Source organism: Labeo rohita, chromosome 6 (assembly GCF_022985175.1).
Source record: "Labeo rohita strain BAU-BD-2019 chromosome 6, IGBB_LRoh.1.0, whole genome shotgun sequence".
Classification (NCBI taxonomy): Eukaryota; Metazoa; Chordata; class Actinopteri; order Cypriniformes; family Cyprinidae; genus Labeo; species Labeo rohita.
Genome location: NC_066874.1, coordinates 10,918,396 through 10,941,181, shown reverse-complemented (window position 1 = coordinate 10,941,181; position 22,786 = coordinate 10,918,396). Strand labels below are relative to the sequence as shown.

The following is a 22,786-nucleotide window of genomic DNA, read 5'->3' as shown; positions in this document are numbered from 1 at the left end:
TGTATATACAAATGGTCACAAATTAATGTATATATTTAAGAGAAATATGTTATGTACATAATATTTTATTTATATAGAATATAAATTATATAAAAATTATAGTAAATACTAGGGCTGTAACGATAATCGCACGATGTCGTGAGGCGCGTTTAGTCAATGAAGCCGGTACTTTGATTAGTAGTAAAGCTCCATCACGTGCGTTCAGCTGGAGCGGCAAGTAATACACAGAGCCGTAAAGCACTGACAAGCTACGCCAAAATCGCGATTCGATTTTGCGCGCGATTTTGGCGTAGCTTGTCAGTGCTTTACGGCTTACTACTAATCAAAGTACCGGCTTCATTGACTAAACGCGCCTCACGACATCGTGCGATTATCGTTACAGCCCTAGTAAATACATATACTTGTAATTATTTTTAAAATATATATATGTATGTGATTGTATTTATAAATGCATAATAATTACACACCGTACCCACATATATTAAGCAAACTCTTAGGCAAACTTTTTGTATGTGATTAATCGACAATTTTGGTTTATTTCATGGTAAATGTGTGAGAATTACTTTGGTAGTATATTTGTAGTCCAAACCACTCGCAAAGCACATTAAAGGAGAAGTCCACTTCCAGAACAACAATTTGCAAATAATTTACTCACCCCCTTGTCATCCAAGATGTTTGCCTTCAGTCATAAAGGAATTATGGTTTTTGAGGAAAATATTTTTCTTCATATAATAGACTTCGATTGTGCCCCCGATTTTGAACTTCCAAAATGTAGTTTAAATGCAGCTTCAGAAGGCTCCAAATGATCGCAGCCGACGAAGAAAGGTCTTTTCGAAAAATAAAAATTTGTATACTTTTTAAGCACAAAAGCTCGTGTAGCACAGACTGAGATGCGTGTTCATGACACTACGTACTATTGAATCACGTCAAAAGGTCACGCGGGACTACAGACCCAGTGTTTACAAAGCGAACGTGCAAAGACTAACAAAGTGCAAGTAAGTCAAACGCTGTTTACAAACAAAAAGCTACAACAATGTCGGACGATGCTGAAGTTGTAGGAGAAAATAAGATGGAGTTTTTCGCCATTCTCTACCTTTTTGAGACGGAGTACACGGACGATGAACTTAGATGTGATTCGTAGAAGTGATGGGAAGTTCAGATCATTTTACCCACTCGGACCTTTGAGTCTCGTTCAGCAAAATGAACAAATCTTTTTTCGAGTCATTTCGTTCATTTTAGCAAAATATAATTAAAATGTTATGTGTTACTTTCCTAACACATCTACTGCTTACATAAACGTTGATCACACTACAAACAAGACAAAACTGTAATGCTATAAGAAACAGAAAAGATTATTTCATTGTTTACCTGGGTCTTTAGTGTATGATTAGCTCACCTCACCTCTTATCTGACAAGTTTTCGGGTTTGAGTCGTTCGTTCATCACGTGACAGCCCCATAAGATGAACGAATGACTCGAAAAACCCGAAGACTCGAAACGGGTGAACTAATTCCAGTACAGAACCTAATAGGATGTTGTGCATACGCGACTGAACGAATCACTCCCCGAGAAGACTCGTTCTTCCTGAGTCACATTAAAGATCCGTTCAAAATGAACAAATCATTCAAGAACGTGCATTCCAGAGCCTGTACTACACAAGCTTTTATGCTTAAAAAGTATACAAATTTTTATTTTTCAAAACAAATGACAGATCGTTTCGCTAGATAAGAGCCTTCTTCCTCGGCTGGGATCGTTTAGAGCCTTTTGAAGCTGCATTTAAACTACATTTTGGAAGTTTAAAATTGGGGGCACAATTGAAGTCCATTATATGAAGAAAAATCCTGAAATGTTTTCCTCAAAAACCATAATTTCTTTACAACTGAAGACAGAAAGACATGAACATCTTGGGACAAGGAGGCGAGTAAATGTGTAAATTGTTGTTTTGGAAGTGGACTTCTCCTTTAAATCAGTGTAGGCTCTTTTCGCCTGCTGTGATGACAGGTGGTTCCTCACACGGTACATTTTCTTCAGACCAGGGCTCTTGAAACATCATTTCATTAAAGCAGCTTTCACAGTCTGGCCTGCAATTATCAGATTCCTGTGTCTTTCTTGGCCATGAATAAAAAAGAAGCAAAGATGGGTCCAGAATACTCTACACAATGTTCACTTTGAAATAGCTCTTTTTTTTTTTTTTTTTTTTTTTTTCCCCCAGTGCTCTAAATTTGTGAGCATGAGCTCCAAGTGTGTTATTTTTAGAATAGTACAGTTTGTGAATTCAGATAAAACCAGATTGTATTTGTATAAAATTTCTTTAGTGCATTATTATGGTGCAGTTGAATAATGCATGGTGTGAGGCTTTTCTCCAAAAAGTTTTTGAGAACATTTGTTTTGAAGACCCATTAGGCAAAATCTCAGTGTTTGTAACTAGTGCAAGCAGCTCTGCTTTCATTTCATGGCATGCAGTGGGAAATCTTACACTGGAGAATTTTTCTGCAATCAGTCAGGCTTCCAGATCACCCAGCGGTGCCACATGCCGTTCAAAATAACTGTACTCCAACGTCATTTTTATTCAGCTGCATGCAAAAATATGCAGAAAGATTAATGTGATATGAAACGTAGAAACAAGCTTGATGCTCTCGCCATTACCTCTGTGTAGGCTCTGTTTTATATTTCATATGTAACGTGGGGTGTGCCTGTTTTATATTCCATTCTCTGTGTTAAAGTATTCAGGAGATATGAAGTCATGCAGTCACACTGATGATAGAACATGTGAAGGGCGATGTGTTGCATCAAGAGTGTGTAGTGCATACCTAGGCTTCTAAGCTTGCATCTCTTCATGACAGTGCTGTGGCTTTGATGAAAGGACGAGGCACGTTTGAAGTCGGACAACGTCGTGTACGGAGGTGTATAATTTACTTAAATGGATTTTCTATAGTCTCGCTGGTGCAGAGGTTTGAAGCTCTACAATCGGAGTAGAATTGAAGTAACTGGACCACATTTGGTGTGTGAATCCATGTCGGAAATCATTTTTTAGTGCTGTGGAATATAAGAAAAAAAAAATCCAATTCATGCATAAAATGGTTTAAATACATATGTGACCCTGAAACACAAAACCAGTCAAAAGTAGCATGAGTATATTAGCAATAGCCAACAATACATTGTATAGGTCATAATTATTTTTTTTTTTTTTTTTTTTTTTTTTTTTTTTTTTTAATGCCGAAAATATTTAGGATATTAAGTAAAGATCATCTTCCATGAAGATATTTTGTACAATTCCTACCTTAAATATATCAAAACTTAATTTTTGATTAGTAATATTCATTGCTAAGAACTTCATTCTTCATTTGGACAACTTTAAAGGTGTTTTTTTTTTTTTTTTTTTTTTTTTTTTCTTTAATATTTGGTTTTTTTTTTCGTACCCTCAGATTCCAGATTTTCAGTTGTATCTCTGCCAAATATTGACCTGTCCTAACAAACCATACATCAATAGAAAGCTTATTCATTCAGCTTGTCAGAAAATTTTAACCCTTATGACCCTTAATCTTTTTGTGATCCAGGGTCACATATCTTCTATAATGATCAGTTTTTAATTAGAGTTTTAAAAATCATTTTATTATTTTTGGGGGGTCATAATGCAAAAATTATCAACATGATACAACTGTGAAATCTTAAAAAGAAAAATGTCTTATTACAAGAACAAAATTCTTAATTTTTTAACAACTTTTTTTTGCATAAATATTAAAATAATTATGTTTGTCACTACTTATATTTGAGAATCTTTTATCTGCTAAATCAGAATCATATGATAAATATGGAAAAACAAGCATGCGTGAAAAAAAAAAAAAACAACAACTGTAGAGAAAAAAAATAATTCAGGTTTTTTATGTTGTTACTTTTTACTTTATAGATAAACCACAGGACATTTTTGGGGTCATTAAATTGAAACTTTTGTTGAGTATGGTATGGTTTTTTTCAAAATTATTTAAAACCAACATGAATACAAAGACTACATTTCTAAGAACTTGGCACATTTCTTTAAAACGCAAAAATGTGTGTGCATAAGATCCACAAAGCCGCAAGTGCATTTTGTGATTTGTTTTGATTCTTTGGAAATATTGTATGTTAAACAGTCATGCCAGTTAATTTCTTTGAAATTAAAGTCAAAACTATTCTACTCATAGCAATGATGTTAATAACTCTTATGGTTTGACAAAACAACAAGTATCTATATCTTAAATTATTATTCACAGGGGCAGGTGGGGCTCTGCTGTTAAGTTAGGGAGAGGGCAGGGGAGAGGTGATGCTGAGAAAAGCTGTACAGAATGGAACCTAATGAGCCTTTTCTAATCCGCCCAAATCTTTGTAACGATCCCACAAATGTCAGGCTGGAGTATGAAGGCGAAAGGAAGACACAGGGATTTGAGCGGCAAGATAAGAGGGTAATCTTCAACACCCACACCTCCCTCCTCACAGAGTGAAGGGGGTGATGGAGAGGTGGCCGGAGGGCAGATGAAAGTGCTGCTCTACCCCAAGTGTGTTCTGACTGCTTATGAAATGTGATGTGATTAGTCCGTATATACTAGTCTGTTAAGAACTGAGAACTATAGAACGATTTAATAACTTCCAATAATTTAAGTAAACCTAATAAATTGTAGAAATAGAATGCTGACCTGAATTCCATTCAGTGAAAGCCTTCATTTTCCACACACAGTGATGCTTTTTTGTTAATTAAGTGCTGAAGCATCAATAAAACAAACCATTACTTCAGGGTATTCGTATATATACTCTGTTTAAACGATAACATATGAGCAAAAAAGTACTTTGTGGATTGTAGCGTGTTTCTTCTTTCTCCTGTGAGCCCGGGTGGGTTTAAAGGTTTTGATGGACAGAGACGTGGAAACCCCACCCCCGCACGTCTGCTGGCTAATGCGACGCCCTGGAGTGGATTACCCAGCGGAGTAGATTCACTTCAAACTAACGCTCAATGTTTATCTTGACACACCAAAGCAAATACACAGGCTTTTGTTTTAGTTAGATTTATGTGAAGCACAGCTTGTGTGCCACGGCGTAGGTTTATAATTATGCATACAGGAGTTTACCTTCACAACTACAACCTGTGTTTAGTATTTCCCTTAGGCGCCAATAATAAACATTACATAGGTAATGACAAAAAATGGCGTAGGATGAGTTTGTTTTTTCCTGGTTAATGCGTGAATGTATTTTACATTGATTTATTGCATATTTTCCGTATGAGAATCTGAATAAATGATGCAAGTCGCATGTAACAGCACTAGAGTAGAACGCGTCTTGAAGAATCCGTTCCGGGTTTTTGTTCAGCTCTGACTGGATGATTTGTGTGTATACTGAGCACACGGGGCAGATAGAGGAGAGAGACGGGTATGGATCCGTAGCTCTTGCGGCTGTCTGTCTCGTTTCCCGGGACTCTCGTTCTGCATACCGCGAAGAGCGAGTTTCGGGTCGTGCATGCTACATTTGAATGAGAGGAGGAACGCACAGCGGCGGGAAACAAAGGCGCGCCCGGTCCGGTTCAAAGGAGCAAGCTGGCTGCGCGGCGGGGGATGCACGGGCACAATAGGGAAGACCACACTCTTCTGCTTTAGGAGGACAGTGTTGCAATAACATTTCCCCCCAGACAGACAAGCCTCGCTGCGGGAAACAGGAATTTGAAGCCGGACTTTACTTTTCAGGCAAATGTTCTGTGAACATGAGGACTGGCTTTGCACTGGACGTCTAGGCTACTTGGAGCTCTTTTAGGATTTTTAGAAAGCGCAGATAGTCAAACGAGAGTCTGAAAAACGCACCGGCACAGCAAAGAAAAAAAAAATAACTTGGATCTTGCGCACCACAGCGATTTTGAGCGGATTTTGTGTTTTATTGGTATTATTAATATTATTATTATTATTATGTGCTTTGGAAATCACCAGCTGTGGGTAAAGACACGATAGAAACACATTTGACGAATTCATCTCCTTGGATTTGGTTACTGAAGAATGTACTTACTTGATGGTAATTACCCGGAAAGGATGGAGCGGGGTACGCCACAAAGAAAAACCGTGTACCGGATATCTTTGACACTAGTGAAAAAAGAAACACTGCAGGATGGCGGAGGCTCAGCGCACCGGCGGCTGGAGAACCCGAAAGTCAGCGCGTACCGCCGGGAGGGAGCCGCTGACGCTCAGCGCAGCTCCCCGCTGGAAGAACTGAAAGAAGTGGAGGACGAGACGGACGAATTTTCTGCACACTCATACATGAGGAACTTCAGGACATTCAGCACTGGACATCTAGAGTTGGGAAGGTTAAAAATCTCAAGGAGATCTTTACATAAAGACAAGGAATTAAATGAAACGTGCATCGTGTCAGAGAACGGACAGAGCAAGGTTATTGAAAATGGGGCAGTAGTGCACAAAAAGGCAGAAGATGTAGCTGAAAGTGACAGAGTGAAATGTGATGCTGAACTTGGAGAAATCTGCAGCACAGCTGCTGCTAGTGAAGAAAAAACAGGCTTTCGAAAGAAAATCCTCAAGACTTCTCGAAGCACTGAGGAACCGGTCAGTACATGGTCTGATGAGACCTCTGAGGAACTCAAAGTTGGAAAGACAGCCAAAGAGAGCTGCATCACTTCTTTGCTGGCGAAGGGGAATGGGAAGTCACCCAAACCAGCACCTGAAACTCCTCCGGCGAAGAGGCACCCAAGTCTACTGCGGCGAAGTTTCAGCTTTCGCCACTGGACGGGTGGCGAGTTGATCCGCATACGGGCGCTTTCCAAGGAGAAGCATCACAGCAGCTCGGGCTGCATTGGCCGCGACGGAGAGAACAGTCAAAACCAAGCCGGCGTGGTTCTGCAAAACATGGCTTTCACTGAATCAGAGTCCACTGAGAAGCGAAACACCTTGGATGTTGGTGAGGTCCTGAGCAAAACTGACTCTGTGACTGAACTAGGCCGCAGGGAGAGGATGAAGGGGAAGAATCGAACGCTGGACAACAGTGATCTGCTCAAGCTGTCGGATAAGTCTTTGATGGAAAAGGAGGGTTTCATTAGAGGGACAGGCTCCCGCTCCAGCGGGCAGGAACGTAAACTCATTCGGTTCTTCAGCGGTATCTTCTCAAAGCGAGATGGGACGTCCACGCCGCTTAGCAGCCCCAGCAACCGGGCTCTCAGGAAGAACGGCCTACTTGGAAGTCAGCGGAGATCAGAAATGAGCTACTCGCAGTCAAGCACAGAAAGTGTTAACGGATGCCAACCAGACGGTAATAGCTATTATCTTTCCTCTATTTTTTGGCTTCATGTTAGACATGTTATGAGGCAGGAGGATGCTCTGTTTGCTACTGTGGGCTTTGGACGGGGGTTAGAGGATGCATGTTTGTTTTGGACAGGAAGGTGATGTTTAGTTCCCACTTTGCGGGCCGCCTGTGTTTGTGTTTCATTATGCTGCATGCTTGCAGCTTACTCGGAGAGCTGGCAGCCTTGTTTGCCACGGTGAGTGTTTACATTCTTGAACCGTGAATGTAAAAACCCTCATTAAGTGCTGTATCCGTTCTGTTAGCCTGCTTTATATATTTTGCTGGTAATGCACAATGTCAGAGTGACAGTTTCTCCCACTCCTGTTTTCTTTTGGAGTTAATATAAGTAGGTTGCGCTATTCACACATACGCCTTTTTCACTGTTGTTTTGAATCCATTATTTCACTGTCAGTGTTACTGGTGACAGAAGGTCATCAGTTAAGGCCACCACCCTCTTCTGTTACTAATATGGTAATGTGGAGCTGCTGTAGATACTGTAGAGTTTCATAGAGATTTGAATGAATTAACGCACACTATCTATTAACTGTGAGGTCAGCAGCCCCTCAAGAAAGACAGATTGTCTCTGTCTGAAAAACATACCTTTTAGACAGGGTTTTTTGAACTTTTGATCTTGTTCCTTTTAAGGGATCCCCTCTTACTACAATATAATTACAGAATATTTATTGGGTAATAAGTCAGCTGATTAGAATAATGGTGTAGGTGTATAAATTAGGTGTATAAACCTTTAAAATAATAAAATACAAAAAAATGTTTTAAGTTAAAATAATTCAGTCAAAATTGAATAATTGTGACATATGCTTGTGATTTAAAACTGTAATATCACATGTTGGTACATTTGTTAAAAAATATAAATAAAATGCTTTGTTCCTGCAAAGATTAGTGAATTAAAAATCTTAACACAGGATAGTAACAATTCCTTTCTTTGTAAAGTATTAATTTCTTTATTTTGTAATACAGTGATGCAGTCTTTTTTTCAATTTTTTTCAAGTTTGTGTCAGTGATGTAACTCAGCAGAGGGATTATTATATGACGGTGCTAATGATCAGGTCAGCGCTAATGCCGTAACTTGGCATGTAGTAAAACCTTTAGTGTCTGTGGGGTGAGACAGCACCTTAGCTAATTAGCCGTTTCCACATTCCTCAGATTCCAGAGGCATTCCTGACTTTTCTGAAGAAATACGTTCTTGCCCATTATATGATCATCTTATATTAGAGCAGTGTCATGTTTCCTTCTAAATGAGCACCACTTCTTTACCTGGAACTATTTAGTGATACGCTGTCCATTCTTTTGTTTTTAGCTGAGATTCCTCTTAAACAGGTAATTCAGGGCTGATATTTTGTAATGGCGTTATACAAAGTGTAAAAATATGGAGGTGATTATGAAGTACACTGTACTTTCTCTGCACCTTGTGCATGATGCACCAAGGCCTATTCACTTTCATTATAATCAAAAAAGTGACCAGAATGTTTTCCACATAATATAGAATGTCATACAAGAAGTTTGTTTTACAATATAGTTGATTTGTAATGATTTTAGTTGATATTAGTAATTTGTGTAACACTAACACTGCAGTGAACAAATCAACATATTCTAATTGATTGCATTTCTAGAATGGTTTTCATTTTTGCTTTCATAGTAAAACTATGCTAGGCATTAGGAACACACCTACCTACTTTGACGTTTATTTTTAGCTAGTTGCTTGTTTCATGACTCAGCCAGCTCTGACGTATCCTCGCCATGCAACCTTGGAGTCATTAGTTCACTTCAGTTCGCTTAGCATTGCTGTGTTAGCTAGCGGCCGGATGAAGTATGACTTTCATTCATTTGGCTCTGTGCGAGCAGGATGTGAGATGGCACTGCAAAGTCAGCGTTATATTGTCCTGCAGGGTATATTCCCAGATGGGTCCTGCATATGGATCTGTTTATAGGCAACTGATGTCCTCAAAGGGCGCTTGCTGTCCTATAACTTGAATGTGCAGAATGAAGAATCATTCATAAGAAGTGGAACCATGTTAAAAAAGTAAAAGTTAAATTTCAGACATCTGTTTACAGAGCTCTAGGGTTTAATTTGGGCAGTTATTCACTCAAAGGATGACTGTGACTTGGAAGGAAGGATGTTATAGTCAGTGTTGCAGTTTTTGAGAAAACGTTTGGCTGTAGTTCAGAGACACAAAATAAGTAACACACAGTGTTCATTTGTTTGGGGCGTTTGATCTGTACTGCACATCCCAGGCAACGTACATCTGCACACATCTGTTAGTGTATAAAGATAAAACCTGAAATAATGATTCTGTGCACATACTGTAGCCAAATTGTCTTTTTACAGCCCTGGGGGTCCCTACTGTACATCATACATAATATCCATATGTAATATGTACATAATATCCATTATTTTAAAAGTATTCACTGTACACCTTAATATTTTGAGTTGTTAGATTTGTGTTTGTAATGCCACTTGAAAGAACAAGTAAAATCACTTTTTTTTTTTTCTTCAAGTTTTTGATTTACACCCCAGAGTTCACAATTTTTGCTTTCGATTTTAGTATTCATTGTAGAAGCACTGTTTAGATTAACATGGCTTTTATTAGTGTCCATAAATTATAGAAGAATTTCAATGTGGCTATAAAGCGACAATCCAACTAAAATTTAAATTAAAATCGACATCATTGGCTCTTGCCAATGTGTATAATTTGTTCTTTTACATTAAAATACAGTAAATGTGGATGCAACTTTAAAAGGATAGTTCACCCAAAAAGTAAAAAATAATTAAATAAAAGTTATTTTCGTTTTTGGGCGTACTATCGCTTTAAGCTACAAGTAGGGTGCAAAAACAACGTAAACACATCATAAAAGTAGTCTGTGTAACTTTTCGCGCTATATTCCAAGTATTCTGAATTTGGACAGTAGCTTTGTATGATAAACAAACTAATATTTAAGTGATAATTCCCTGAAAGTCTTCCCCTCTAGTGTGCGGTTATTCACATTTGATTTAGCGTGTTGAACTCGAGAATTGAATCGTCCCAATATATGAACTGGACTCTGTTATGAAATCTCATTAAAGTACCAAAGAAATCTAAGGTGGATTCCATTAGACATGTTTATTGCATTGTGGTTGACAGGTCGAGGTTTTTTTTCTTTTTCCAAATCATGTGGGGCACATGAGTGTGCAAAAGGATGCCCATTGTCAGTAGTGTAGAGATGTATGAAGCAGTAGTCAATTTCAAAGCAAGCAGCTTCCTGTTGATCTGCGCAACTTGAACATGAGAGAAATCTGTGTAGGGGAAGTTTGTCACTTTCATGTAAAAAAATCCCACTTGCTCAGATTTCTATTGGAATGATGGGATTTTAGCTGAGAAATTTTACAGAGAAGCAGTAAATGTGACCGCACCTTACAGATCTGTATGTTTTTCGCTTAGTGTCTTATGTTTCAATAAAATGTAATGTTTATGAAAAGCAGAAGTTGTATAACCCGTCGTATATTGTTGATGCTCTTAGGTTGAAGTGGCTAGAGGAAGTAATGGAGGCGCCAGTGTTTTTTATATTGAGTCATTGGATAGTGTTTAAATAGAACTCACTCTCAGCTTCCTCTGGAACAGTGTGATCACAAGAGTGTCCATTTCAGTATTCTGATCAGGTGCTTGCTGTTGCTGGTGAATTTGGTAAATTTTGTATATTATAAGAGTGTATACAATGGGATGGCTGGAGGGTCTGAACTGTGACTATCTGCCCCACCCTCAACACGAGCCATCTATTGGTGTCAGGTATGAGTGGGTGGGTGGGATTGTATGTGTGTGTATGACCTACATCTACAGCCATGCAGAAGTAATGCCGGTTGCATGTGGAACTGTGACATGCTGGACGTGATAAGAGCATGGCTGGAGCTTCTCATGGGACAAGTGTCTGAAGTGGAATGGAAGCAGACTGTCTATACACTCACACATAGACAGAAGTCGGATGGTCTTTTTGCAGACAGTCATTGTCAGTGACACTGAGTCAGACAATGCTCTGGACTTGTTTTGCTTCAAGAAGTGGTTAAATATTGTATTTTTTGACACTTTTAAGATCTTAGGGGCCATTTACACAGAAAGAGTTCTTTTTCAAAAGTTGCGTTTTTCAAAAATTCACACTGCGTTATAAAAATGCGGCACTCTGAGATGCTGCAAAAGATGCAAGACATGAGCGCATCAAGGACATCTATCTAGTGCATGTTTACGTAAGAAAAATAATAGAAAAACATGTTGAGTATGAACATTTTCTTACTCTGCTGATTTCTTAATGCCCCCTTTTTCTACTTTTTTCATTCTCTAATGCACACTGACACACAAGGAAGAATTTAACACTTCCCTAAGAATTCCATCAACGATTCTTATAATATTTTGGGGTTTGAGCACGTAGCACGTTAAACTGATCGTGCAGACCACACCGTAAGTCGTAGAGACTTAAAACTTGGAGGGATAGTAGTACTCACACTGTCTACAATGTGACCAAGGCTCGCCCCAATCGGCCTGACGGGGGCACTACAGTGATCGTGAGCAAAATTTTTGGTTATTCTCCTTTTTTTTTTTTTTTTTTTTTTTTTGACAAACCTACGTTTCAAATTAGTCCTAGGTTTATGCCCAATTGGAACCAAACCAGTGCAGAAAGATTTTCTGGAGAATAAATAACAATTATCAAAAAAAAGTTGAGCCTTGGACCATCACAAAGGGGTGCCAAAACCTTCGAAAGGGGCAGGGCCACTTTTAGTAAAATGCCTATAACTCCTGAACGGAATGAGATATCTTTGCGAAAATCGGAACACTTATGGAAGAGCTCAGTCTGAGGTCACAGGGAAAAAATTGCAGAGCTTGGTCACTTGGTGGTGCTATAAGAGGGGCTGGCTATAACTGTGCAACCATTTGTCCAACATAAACATCGCTGTGCACGGTCTTGATTCGAAGTGCCACAAGTGTCTTCAGGGAAATTTGCGTATATATGAAAACATGGCCGCCACTGGGCGACTAAGTTTGGTCACCGATTGTATTTTGCACAGTTTTTTACACATACGCACGATATCTGATACTAATTCCGGACAGCTTTGCCTCTAGAACCGCAGCTGTCAATTAAATTGTTTGTTAAATGATTGAGATGTAAAAATCTACTTCTGCAAACTAGTCCTAGGTTTTTCGCTCAATCTGGAAAAAACTGTACACTCTAGCCCAGTAATTATCAGAAGAAAAGTAGAAATTTACCCTTTGGGAAGCTATAGAAGCTTAGAAAAGGGGCCTGTCCAAATTTACCCAAAATCCTATAAAGCCTAAAAGAAAACTCAAAACTTCACAAAACCTGCTGAGCACATGCGACAGGTGATTCTAAACAAGCACGGAAAGTTTTAAAGTTTAAAAATGTTTAAGTTTAAAGTTTTAACACCACAGCTGGTGTCATATCATAAATGTTACAAAACATAATATTTCTGTGGCAAATTATTGCCTGTAGTTTTAAAAAAATAAAAAAAGGCTTGCTACATAATTTTTTTTTTTTCATCTGTGCTTAAATGCCTTAAAGTGCTTGAACCTCTGTAATCGCTCCTTGCAGCTATATTTTATATTATTATTATTATTATTATTATTATTGTTGTTTTTTAGAGGGAGAAATCTTTAAAAAAAGATATGCTCATAGCAGTTATTCTAGATTTCAGCAGACCAGATATAACAAATCAAATTTTATATGCATTAAAAAGAGGAATTCATTCGGGAATCAGACTGCATGTGTTGCGCTGTGTGTTTTTGTTGCCTGTTCTCAACAACACGGATGTTTGGCACAAAAATCTGGTTCGGTTTTTGCATGCTATTTATCTGTTCAGATCAATGCAAAAAAATTCAAAATGGCAGGCAAACTGAATGAAAAATGCAAAATTCACTCTGATGGTAGGTAATGCATATGTAGAAGCTCAAATACAGCAGTACTCAAGGGTAACTTTTACTATTTCTGACACCCACTTGGCAGAGGAAAGTAAGCCAAACAATATTTACATGCTTTCAAACTGATTTTTGTTTGAGCATGTAACAGTATGAGTCTTTTTTGGTTGGCCTACTTTTTTTGGAGTCCAGCGGAAAGGAGATTAAAAAATTGATGCATTAACTGCGTGTTGTGTTTTTATTAGTCTGATTGGACTCAAATGAAAATGTTGATTGCACCAAACAACAGTGTGAACAGGCTTTAAGAGCCATTCATTCAAGAATTGGCCTACACTGGTTATACTCTGTGTTTTGTAGGGCTGCTGAATAGTAGGGCAGGAAACACTGTTAAAATATTTCAGTATGGTGTTCTGTCCACATCAGTGGAAGAATGCATTTGGAACTGTTAACAGAACCAAAAGTCATGAAAATCATTTGGTTCTGGTTCTTTTTTTTTTTAAAAATGGGACATGTTCTGAAGAAAAGACACATAATGTGAAAGAAATCTCACTGTGGATTGCAGCCAGAGGTGGATTGTTGAGTTGTACTGTGTCCATGCAGCTGTCATCACTGCAGTGTGCTGTAGAATGTCCACTCTAGAACAAAGACACAGCAGGGACAAACTAAATGTGGCTTTTGTTTCCCATGTGGCATGAAATGAGGAAGTAAAGGAGAAAGATTGAGCTAAAGGAATGAATTATTTTGTGTTTGAGGGTCAGTGTTCTTAGAAGTTGGATGTTGAGACATGCTGGTTTTATTGGATAGAGAAAGCAAAGAACAACTGGGAGTAGTAGGGGAAAAACAGGACTAACTGCAGGCCAGGCTCAAACCTGCATCACCTGCTTGAGCAACACCTAATGGCCATCTATGAGTGTTTTTATTGAGAAGAGAGTCTTCCCGGGTTCACTGCTAGTAGTTGGGATTGTAGAATAAGTGTGTGTGTGTGTGTGTGTATACATCTTTGCAGTAGTCTTTTGTGGCTGCTCCTGGATTCGTTCCACAGCGGAAGCAGTGCTGTGTAAAAATAACGAGCCCTAACCGAGTGAACAGGGATTGGGGGGTGGAGTGGACCACGTCTGAAACTCAGATGCACTCATCCTGCAGTCTGTGTTTTGTAGGTCAGTCTCTGCCTGTATGCACCATGTGGTAGTTGAAACAGCCGCTGTTAGGCACGGAATCCTTTAAATCCTTCTATTTAAAGTTTAATGAAGAAGTTTAATGTGTCTTACCTTTGCAGTCTGACTTTAGATTCGACAGTGGTCACGGAAAGTCGGAGCACGGTTTACAGAACGAGTGTGTCGATTCTGCTTATGTTTTAGCGATGCACATTCATATGGTGTGTGTGTATTGTGTTTATGACAGAGGGAGAAAGACTGTTATAGCTTTAGGCAATAATACTGACCTGACCAGTGGAGCATGGGCACTACACAAACACAGACATGCACATGTGCTTACAAGCCTTCAGTAACTATATAGCATTTTCTCTGATGAGGGATGACGAGAACACAAAAATAGAAACCTGCAGTGCACCGGATATTTTCATGGACTTCTGTACATTTTATATTGCTGAAGAATTGCAGTTTGTCTGCATGCATAATATTTGATAGCTATAATTAGAAATCTTTTTCAAATGAATCAAGATGAAAATCATTTGAATGTGATAAATCTGTAACATAAACAGATATGCTTATAGTATTTTTTACAAGTAAAGAAGTTGCTAAAAACACAAAGTAGTAAACACTGTAACCATCAGGTTCATGGCATTAAATATTTATTAGCCAACACTATATGTAAAAATCTTTCAGTAGCATTTGCCATTCAGTTTGTAGGTAGAACTGGTTAAAATAAATGTCCTGGTCCTAATACTTAACGGCCAAACAGAACAACTTATTTGTAATACAGTATGATATAATTAAAAAAAAAAGGACAGATATCATTGATGTATTAGTATTGGCCATAGAGGAGTCACAGAATTTTTATTGTGAATGTTAGGGTGGCCAATAAAAGCTACAATTGATCACAATAAATCTAATTTTTTTTTTCTAACATTCTATCATTTATACCCATTTTAATGGAAAATTTTAAACTACTATAAAAGAAATATGACAATTTGAGTAATTGAGAATTAGGTTTTATGTATTATGTGCTTATCGTTGTTTTATAAATGCAAGCAATGCTGTTTCTTTTTTACACTACCAGTCAAAAGTTTTTAAAGTCTTTTTTTTTTTTTTTTTTTTTAAAGAATTCTGTTCTGTTCACCAAGCCTGCATTTGTTTGATCCAAAATACAGCTAAAGCAGTAATATTGTAAAATATTTGTACTATTTTAAATAGTATATTTTAATATACTTCAAAATGTAATTTATTCCTGTAATCAAAGCTACATTTTCATCATCATTGCTCCAGTCCAGTCCAGAAGAAATTATAGAAATGAATACTTTTATTTAGCAAGGATGCTTTAAATTGATTAATAATATTACAAAAGATTTCTATTTTAGATAAATTCTGTTCTTTTTAACTTTCTATTTATGAAAAAAAAAACTGAAAAAAAATATACTTAGCTGTTTTAAACAATAATAATAATAATAATAATAATAATAATAATAATAATAATAATAATAATAATAATAGTAATAATAAAATTGTTTTTTGAGCAGCAAGTCAGCATATTAGAATGATTTCTGAATCATGTGACACTGAAGACTGAAGAGTAATGATGCAAAAAATTCAGCTTTGAAATCTCAGGAATAAATTACATTTAAAATATATATTCAAATAGAAAACAATTATTTTAAATAGTAAAAATATTTCAGAATTTTGCTGTTTTTGCTGTAATTTGGATTCAATAAATGCAGGCTTGTTGAGCAGAAGAGAATTCTTTAAAAACATTTAAACTCTTACTGTTCAAAAACTTTTGACTGGTAGTGTAGTTTAGTGTAAATTGTGGTACTCTTTTGAACATGCATGGAAGACGGACATGGAAAAGGGAAAATTGTTGAATAAAGTCGTTATTTTTGTTTTCTTTGCGCACAAAAAGTATTCTTGTAGCTTCATAAAATTAAGGTGTCACATGGGCTATTTTAACAATATCCTTACTACCTTTCTGGGCCTTGAACGTGTCTGTTGCGTTGCTGTCTATGTAGAGTCAGTAAGCTTTCAGATTTCATCAAAAAATGTCTTAATTTGTGTTCTGAAGATGAACGAAGCACTAAACGTTTTCAGTTTGGAACGACATGAGTGCGAGTAATTAATGAGATAATTTTTATCCCTTTAAGCGTTTTAACTGCTTTAGTGAATTAATTTAATGAAGGATTCGTTAGTTCATGTGTCTTGTGAATCAGACTCCACTGGTCGTGCTCTGTTTTTGCATGCAGCTCTATGTACAGCAGTGTTTATCTGTCATTTGGGTTAATTAAGTGTCTAGTATATAGATCAGCAGGGTCTTCATAGAACCCAAATGCATCCCATTCTTTGGTTCATTACCTTCAGACACCACAGCACGATCCCATTAAACACATGCTGTGGCTGAATACACACCTGCTTGTGTGTAAGACACTGAGATATCCGTGTGAAGATAGAGCAGGCAACCTGACAGCTTTATGACGACTATTGAGTGTTTGGAAGCAGATTACATTCTACTACCTCAGTGTTTATACTCTCGTAGACTCTGATGTGATCCAAGCTGGTATTAAGGTCAGTGTGTGTGTTTGTGTCTGAGCGAGAGGATAAATTAGAGCTGTGCCACATGCGCGGAGAAACCAGATGCTAAACAGCGGGAGGGAGTTTTGCAGGCTTCTTTGTAGACCATTGTCATGATCATTAGCTAGAATTTTACATTGGGCCGTGTTGTGTGTGTGTAAGAGCTTCAGTAGCTGTTATTTAGATGTGGTTAGACAGCTGCGTGAGTACAGATGAATATGATCATTTTGATCACAGAGTTTAGTTCCCCTATTAGATGAATCAGACAGACTCAATTCCTTGTCCCCAACCTGACCTCACAACACTTTTGTTTTTGGTCAGCACTTTTATGCATTGCTTTTTAAGGTCATAAAGTCAGTCAGAGGTCCAGATGGTGTCTCAGAGCAGAATGAGAGGTATGTCTCATGTAAAACAAGATTTTCTACTTTTTTGTTTATAGCACTATAAAAAGTGTGCTGCAAAACAATTAGATATTGTAATTGTGTTTACATCACAAACCATGTGCACAATAACAGATGACCACCCACGTTTTTTTTTTACATTTATTATTCAGCAACTTGTCACACAATAATAAACAACAGTGTGAACTATGCCTGTAAATGAGTTTACCAATCAACACACTATTATTTTTTATATCTTCTGTATGTTATATTTTCTTATATATATTTTCTATATTTTCTCGTTTATTTTATTTCAATTTTAGAAATTTCAGTTTTCATCTGAGATTTGTTTTTATTTTTATTTTTTTGATTTTGAGATCCATGTTTTCAGACTGAGGACAACTAGGGTTGGGCGATATGGGCAAAAAAATTATCACGATTTTTTTTTTTCATATCAGTCGATATCGATAATTATCACGATAAATGTCAAATCTTTATTTCTTTCCAGTTTAAAGTCAGATTTTTGCTCCAAAGTGGACGTTGTAGAAGCCAGACCATTAATTTTCCTTAACAAAATAAATATCTAAATATAAAAATTAATTTCTGCATGTTCTAATGAGTTATATTGTTTCAAATCAAGAAATGGGTTTGGGTTGTCTGATAATGATGATGATGATAATAATAATAATAATAATAATAATATCACTTCTTTGTCTCTTAGAAATGCACATTTGATAGTAGCTTGAGGATGCAGAGGTAAATTTTTTTCATTTTCAAACAGTGACATCTGTAAAAACTGTAGCAACCTCAGTTTTAGATGGTTACATTTATTCTGACCCAGTTTTTTTTTTTTTTTTAAATTAAGCATTGGTCTCCCATAGCAACTACACAGTTAAAACCACACATGATGGTACCTCAATACCATGGTAAAAATATAACTACATGATTTTATAGGTAGCCTAATTGTATGAAAAACGGTAGTCTAAAAACATTCAGTATAAATGCACACATGCTATAGCTAATCACACATACATACATACTATAATTATATACCATTACCATTGTAATAAAATTCAATGTGAATATCTCACATTACTGCCACAATACCATGGTGCAGTGAGTGTTACAACAGTAAATCTATGGTAAATGATGGGGATGTGTAGATTGAAAATCCTTCTGACTGTCTCGTTGCACACAGCTTTAAACTAGTTTGAATCACAGAGTCATTTGTGTTCATCGCTAAATTCAAGTGTTTCACACTAGATCTCACAGCGCTATTTAGTGCTCGTGTGACGGAGCCGTTCACATATCGTGTCTTTTGCGCGTTCAAGTTTGTTATTTTGTTCTTATCGTTATCGAATTATCGCCCAGCCCTAAGGACAACTAAGGGACTCATATGCAACTATTACAAAAGGTTCAAATGCTCACTGATACTCCATAAGGAAAAACCATTCATTAAGAGCCAGCGGGTGAAAACTTTTGAACAAAATAGAGACGTGCACATTTTTTTTTATTTTGCCTAAATATCATATTTTTTTATTTAGTACTGCCCTTCAGAAGGTACAGAAGATATTTAAATGTTTCCTAGAAGACAAAATAAGTTAAATTTTTAAATTTTAAAAAGTTTTCCACCCTGCTCTTAATGCATTGTGGAGCATCAGTGGGCGTTTGAACCTTTTGTAATAGTTGCATATGAGTCACTCAGTTGTCCTCAGTATGAAAAGACGGATCTCAAATTCATACAGTCATTGTTGGAAATAGGCACAAACATGCTGAAAAACCGAAGAATTTGTGAGATCTGAAGGATTTTTCTGAAGAACAGCAGGCAGTTTAACTGTTCAGGACAAACAAGGGACTCATGAAGAACTATCACAAAACAAAACAAAAAAAAAAAACACAGCTGTGGATCATTCAGGTAATAACACAGTTTTAAGAATTAGGGGGTGCAAACTTTTGAACTGGGTCATTTTTATTAAAAAAAAAGGTTAGTTTAGTCTATATTATAGAAGAAAACTTGTAAGTTCTGCTTACTGGGTATTGGACAATTAAACAGAAGAATAACCTACTATTTGTTGTAGTGCAATATCAGATGATCTCTAAAAGAAGGTGTAAAAAATGGTCATGTACAACTTAATTATGACTTTCTGATGTAAGAAAAAAAAAAGACTAACAGTAATATCAATTGATGTAGAAATGTAGGATATGGTCCATTTAATTTGTGTGTTAAACTGCAAAACTTGACCTGTAGTAAGAACATGTCCCTCACAGATGGAGCATTTGTCGGTTGCTGTTTTGCATAGGAACTGCTGTTCTGCCCACTGCTTTACTCGGCCCTGGGATTTGAATGAGTTTTTTCCCATCTGTCTGTCTGCTTGTGTGGGTGTTGTGAGGAGTTGTAGTGGAGAACTCTTGTATTTTATTTATTTATTTTTTTTTTTATGTTATGTCTTTTCCATGGGTGTCTGCTTGTCTTCTGTCCTGTTATCTGTGGATGAAATGGAAAATAAAGGAAGATAGGGACAGTACGGTGAGATTTTGCCTGGGAATGTGAAACCGGAGGTGGGGAAAGCCCGCCTGGGTGTGCCAGCTGAGATTTGGCTACCCAAGAGTTGGGAAAATAGATGTGGAGGTGAAGAGAGACAGCTGTTCCCATCTTCGTTCTAGCAGAATAATGTACGTGTTGTAGCGTTCCAGCAGCTTAACTGATCATTGAGCATTTCACTGTGAACACCAAGATTGAGTTCAATTCTCCAGAAACACAGAAAATGAATATCTTGTGTACTGAAATGTATACCTAATGCATACATTTTGGAGAGCAGCATGGCTGATGGCCAACAAAAAGCTGAAATATGGTATATAATAGCACAGTTTTTAAAGAGTAAATAGTGAAAAACACAAACTGCAATGAAATTTATGTTTAGTTTACATGTTATTTAAATTAGAAATAAATGATTTTAAAATAAATCCATGCAAAAAAAAAAAAAAACCCAAAAAAACTGGGTAATAAATTTAGCAAGCAGCTTATATCATTCAACACTTATAAATCAAAATGTAACATATTGGCCTACCATATGTAATATTTTGCAGATATAATGCAAAAATAATGAGAAATTAATTTTTATCAAATATATATAGAAATTAAATGAATACTTGAATAAATAAAAAAAATTTACAGTTGAGGTCAAAAGTTTGCATCCCTCTTTCAGAATCATTAAAAATGTTAATTATTTTACCAAAATAAGAGGAATCATACAAAATGCATGTTATTGTTTATTTCTCAAAATCACAGTCATTTGTGGAAAGGGCTCAAATACATAAAAATGCTAGGAACACCAAATAATTTGTGGAACCTGAAACATTTTTTTAACCTGTTCAGGACAAACAAAGGACTCATGAACAACATCACTCAAAAAAAAACTAAAAACAGCTGTGGATAATTCAGGTAACAACACTATTAAAAATCAAGGGGATGTAAACTTTTGAACCGGGTCATTTTTATAAATTCAGCTATTATTTTCTCTTGTAGACTATATGAAAACTTATTTTATGTGAAATATCTTATTCAGGTCAGGACTAAATAAACAAAAGCATCCATTTTGTATGATCCCTCTTATTTTGGTAAAATTAACATTTTAAATGATTCTGAAAGGGGGATGGAAATTTTTGACTTCAACTGTATAAATAAGTATTTTTTTTTACATTACTTATTTTTTGTCTTTGTTTTTATTATATAAGAAAGTATCATTGCTTTTATTTCACTGCATCATTATACATAAGCATTAACTGCATAGCTCTGTCTCTTTTCTGGTTGCACCACAATTACCCTGCGTTGTGTCTGTCACCTCTGCAGTGAAGGACAGCTGTGGTCTGCCACCTCTCATGCTCATGTTCTGCAGCCCAATACAGTAAGTGCCTGCCAGGGCACTTGTGCCAGGAAATTAGGCCACATCTGCATGTTTTCGCAGAGTGTGTTGCAGCTGCATAGAACCGATAGCAGCACCCAAGCATTTCTGTGGCTAAAATCCAGAAGTGGGATCAGAAGGAAGAACATCTTGTGTGGCATCAGGAATTCACAGCTCTGTGTGTGGGAGAGCAGTTGGCGTTTCTATGCTGTGCTGCAGGTGTCACCTGTTCAGGCAGTAGATGAGCATGATAATCATAGGAAAGGACAAGAGACAATCAGCTTGAGAATACTTACCATGTTCAGTCAAATTTCTTGAGATTACCACAGAGTTCCACAATATTCTGTTTATCTTCATAAATTCTTGTGCGTTGTAAGTGTCCTGTCTTGTCTTTTGGTTTTGTGCGCAGGTGTACTTAGCAGTTCAAGCTGTTCTTGTCATTTACCTGTCTTAATAAGGTTGATTTCCTGTCTGTCCTGTCGGTTCTTGTGAGAAACGGTGGCTTTATATGGACTGAAATGTTTCTACAAAAAGTGATGTGCTGACAGTGTGCTGACAGATGAGACAAAGCAGGTTTCTTTTGGTGTGAAACAAAGTCTCAGCTTTAAAATTTTGCCTTTTTAAAGAAATTTGGACATTAAGTACTGTTTTTTGGCCCTTTAATGTGTTGTGACGGATCGCCGTAGCACCTCAGTTAAAGCAGCATGTGAACCTATGATCTATTCCTCTTTACTAGTTATAGCACAAAATAAACATTAATGAACATCAGAAAGTATGTTGGTTCAACCACAAAAGATGTCAGTACACACCATTTTTTTAAGTTTAAGTACATTGATGTCCATTGTACTCTCCTGTTTGGTTTGTTCGGCTGCCACAGAATGGCAGATTCGGTGTTATGATTGGTCAGATCGCCTGTCAATCAAACTGTGAAAGTGGCAGTAGGACTGGGTATTGGTTCAGATTTTCTGATTTGAATCACAAGTGATTCTGATTAATTTGCTTTTTTTTTTTTTTTTGTGGGGAAAAAAGGTCAGTTTGCTCGCCTGTAAAAAAAAATAATAATAATAAATAAAAAATAAATAAATAAAAGCTTGGGAACACTTATTCACTATTAACTACGACTTTTTTTGTCTCAATAAATTCCTAATTTTATTAATATTTAGTAAGGTAGTTGTTAAAGATTAGGAATGTGGAATAAGGTCATGTAGAATAAGGCATTAATATGTGTATAATTAATACTAATAAATGGCTAATATTCTAGTATTATGCAGCTAATACACAACTATTTAAGAGACCGTAAAATAAAGTCTTACTAAAAGCTCTGCTAATAGAGTAAATGACTAATTTTTTTTAAACAAATTATTAGAAGAACATGTTTAGGGATGGGCAATATCGTTTGTGATATACCGGTAATAATTTTCCCCACAATAAGAATTAATTTTCCCGCAATATTAACGATAAAGTCTAGTTGTTGACATATTTCTGTGTGTGACAGTGCGGAGTGACGTGCTGAAGCCGGACATGAAACTAGTAAATCGCTAAATGATGAGC

General features: G+C 36.7%; 1 protein-coding gene across 4 annotated transcripts in view; it reads left to right on the top strand.

Moving 5' to 3' along the window:
* Positions 1-22,786, top strand: part of agap1 (ArfGAP with GTPase domain, ankyrin repeat and PH domain 1) — a 200,329-nt gene that overhangs the window by 51,641 nt on the left and 125,902 nt on the right. For 2 of the 4 annotated variants that reach the window (XM_051111854.1, XM_051111853.1), the window contains exon 1: positions 5,356-7,268. The exons of the other annotated variants lie outside the window; for them this stretch is intronic. In XM_051111854.1, coding sequence (XP_050967811.1) covers positions 6,011-7,268 — 1,258 coding nt within the window. In that variant the 5' untranslated portion in view covers positions 5,356-6,010. Of the gene's footprint in view, positions 1-5,355; positions 7,269-22,786 lie in introns of those variants that run through there. 4 annotated transcript variants of the gene reach the window in all.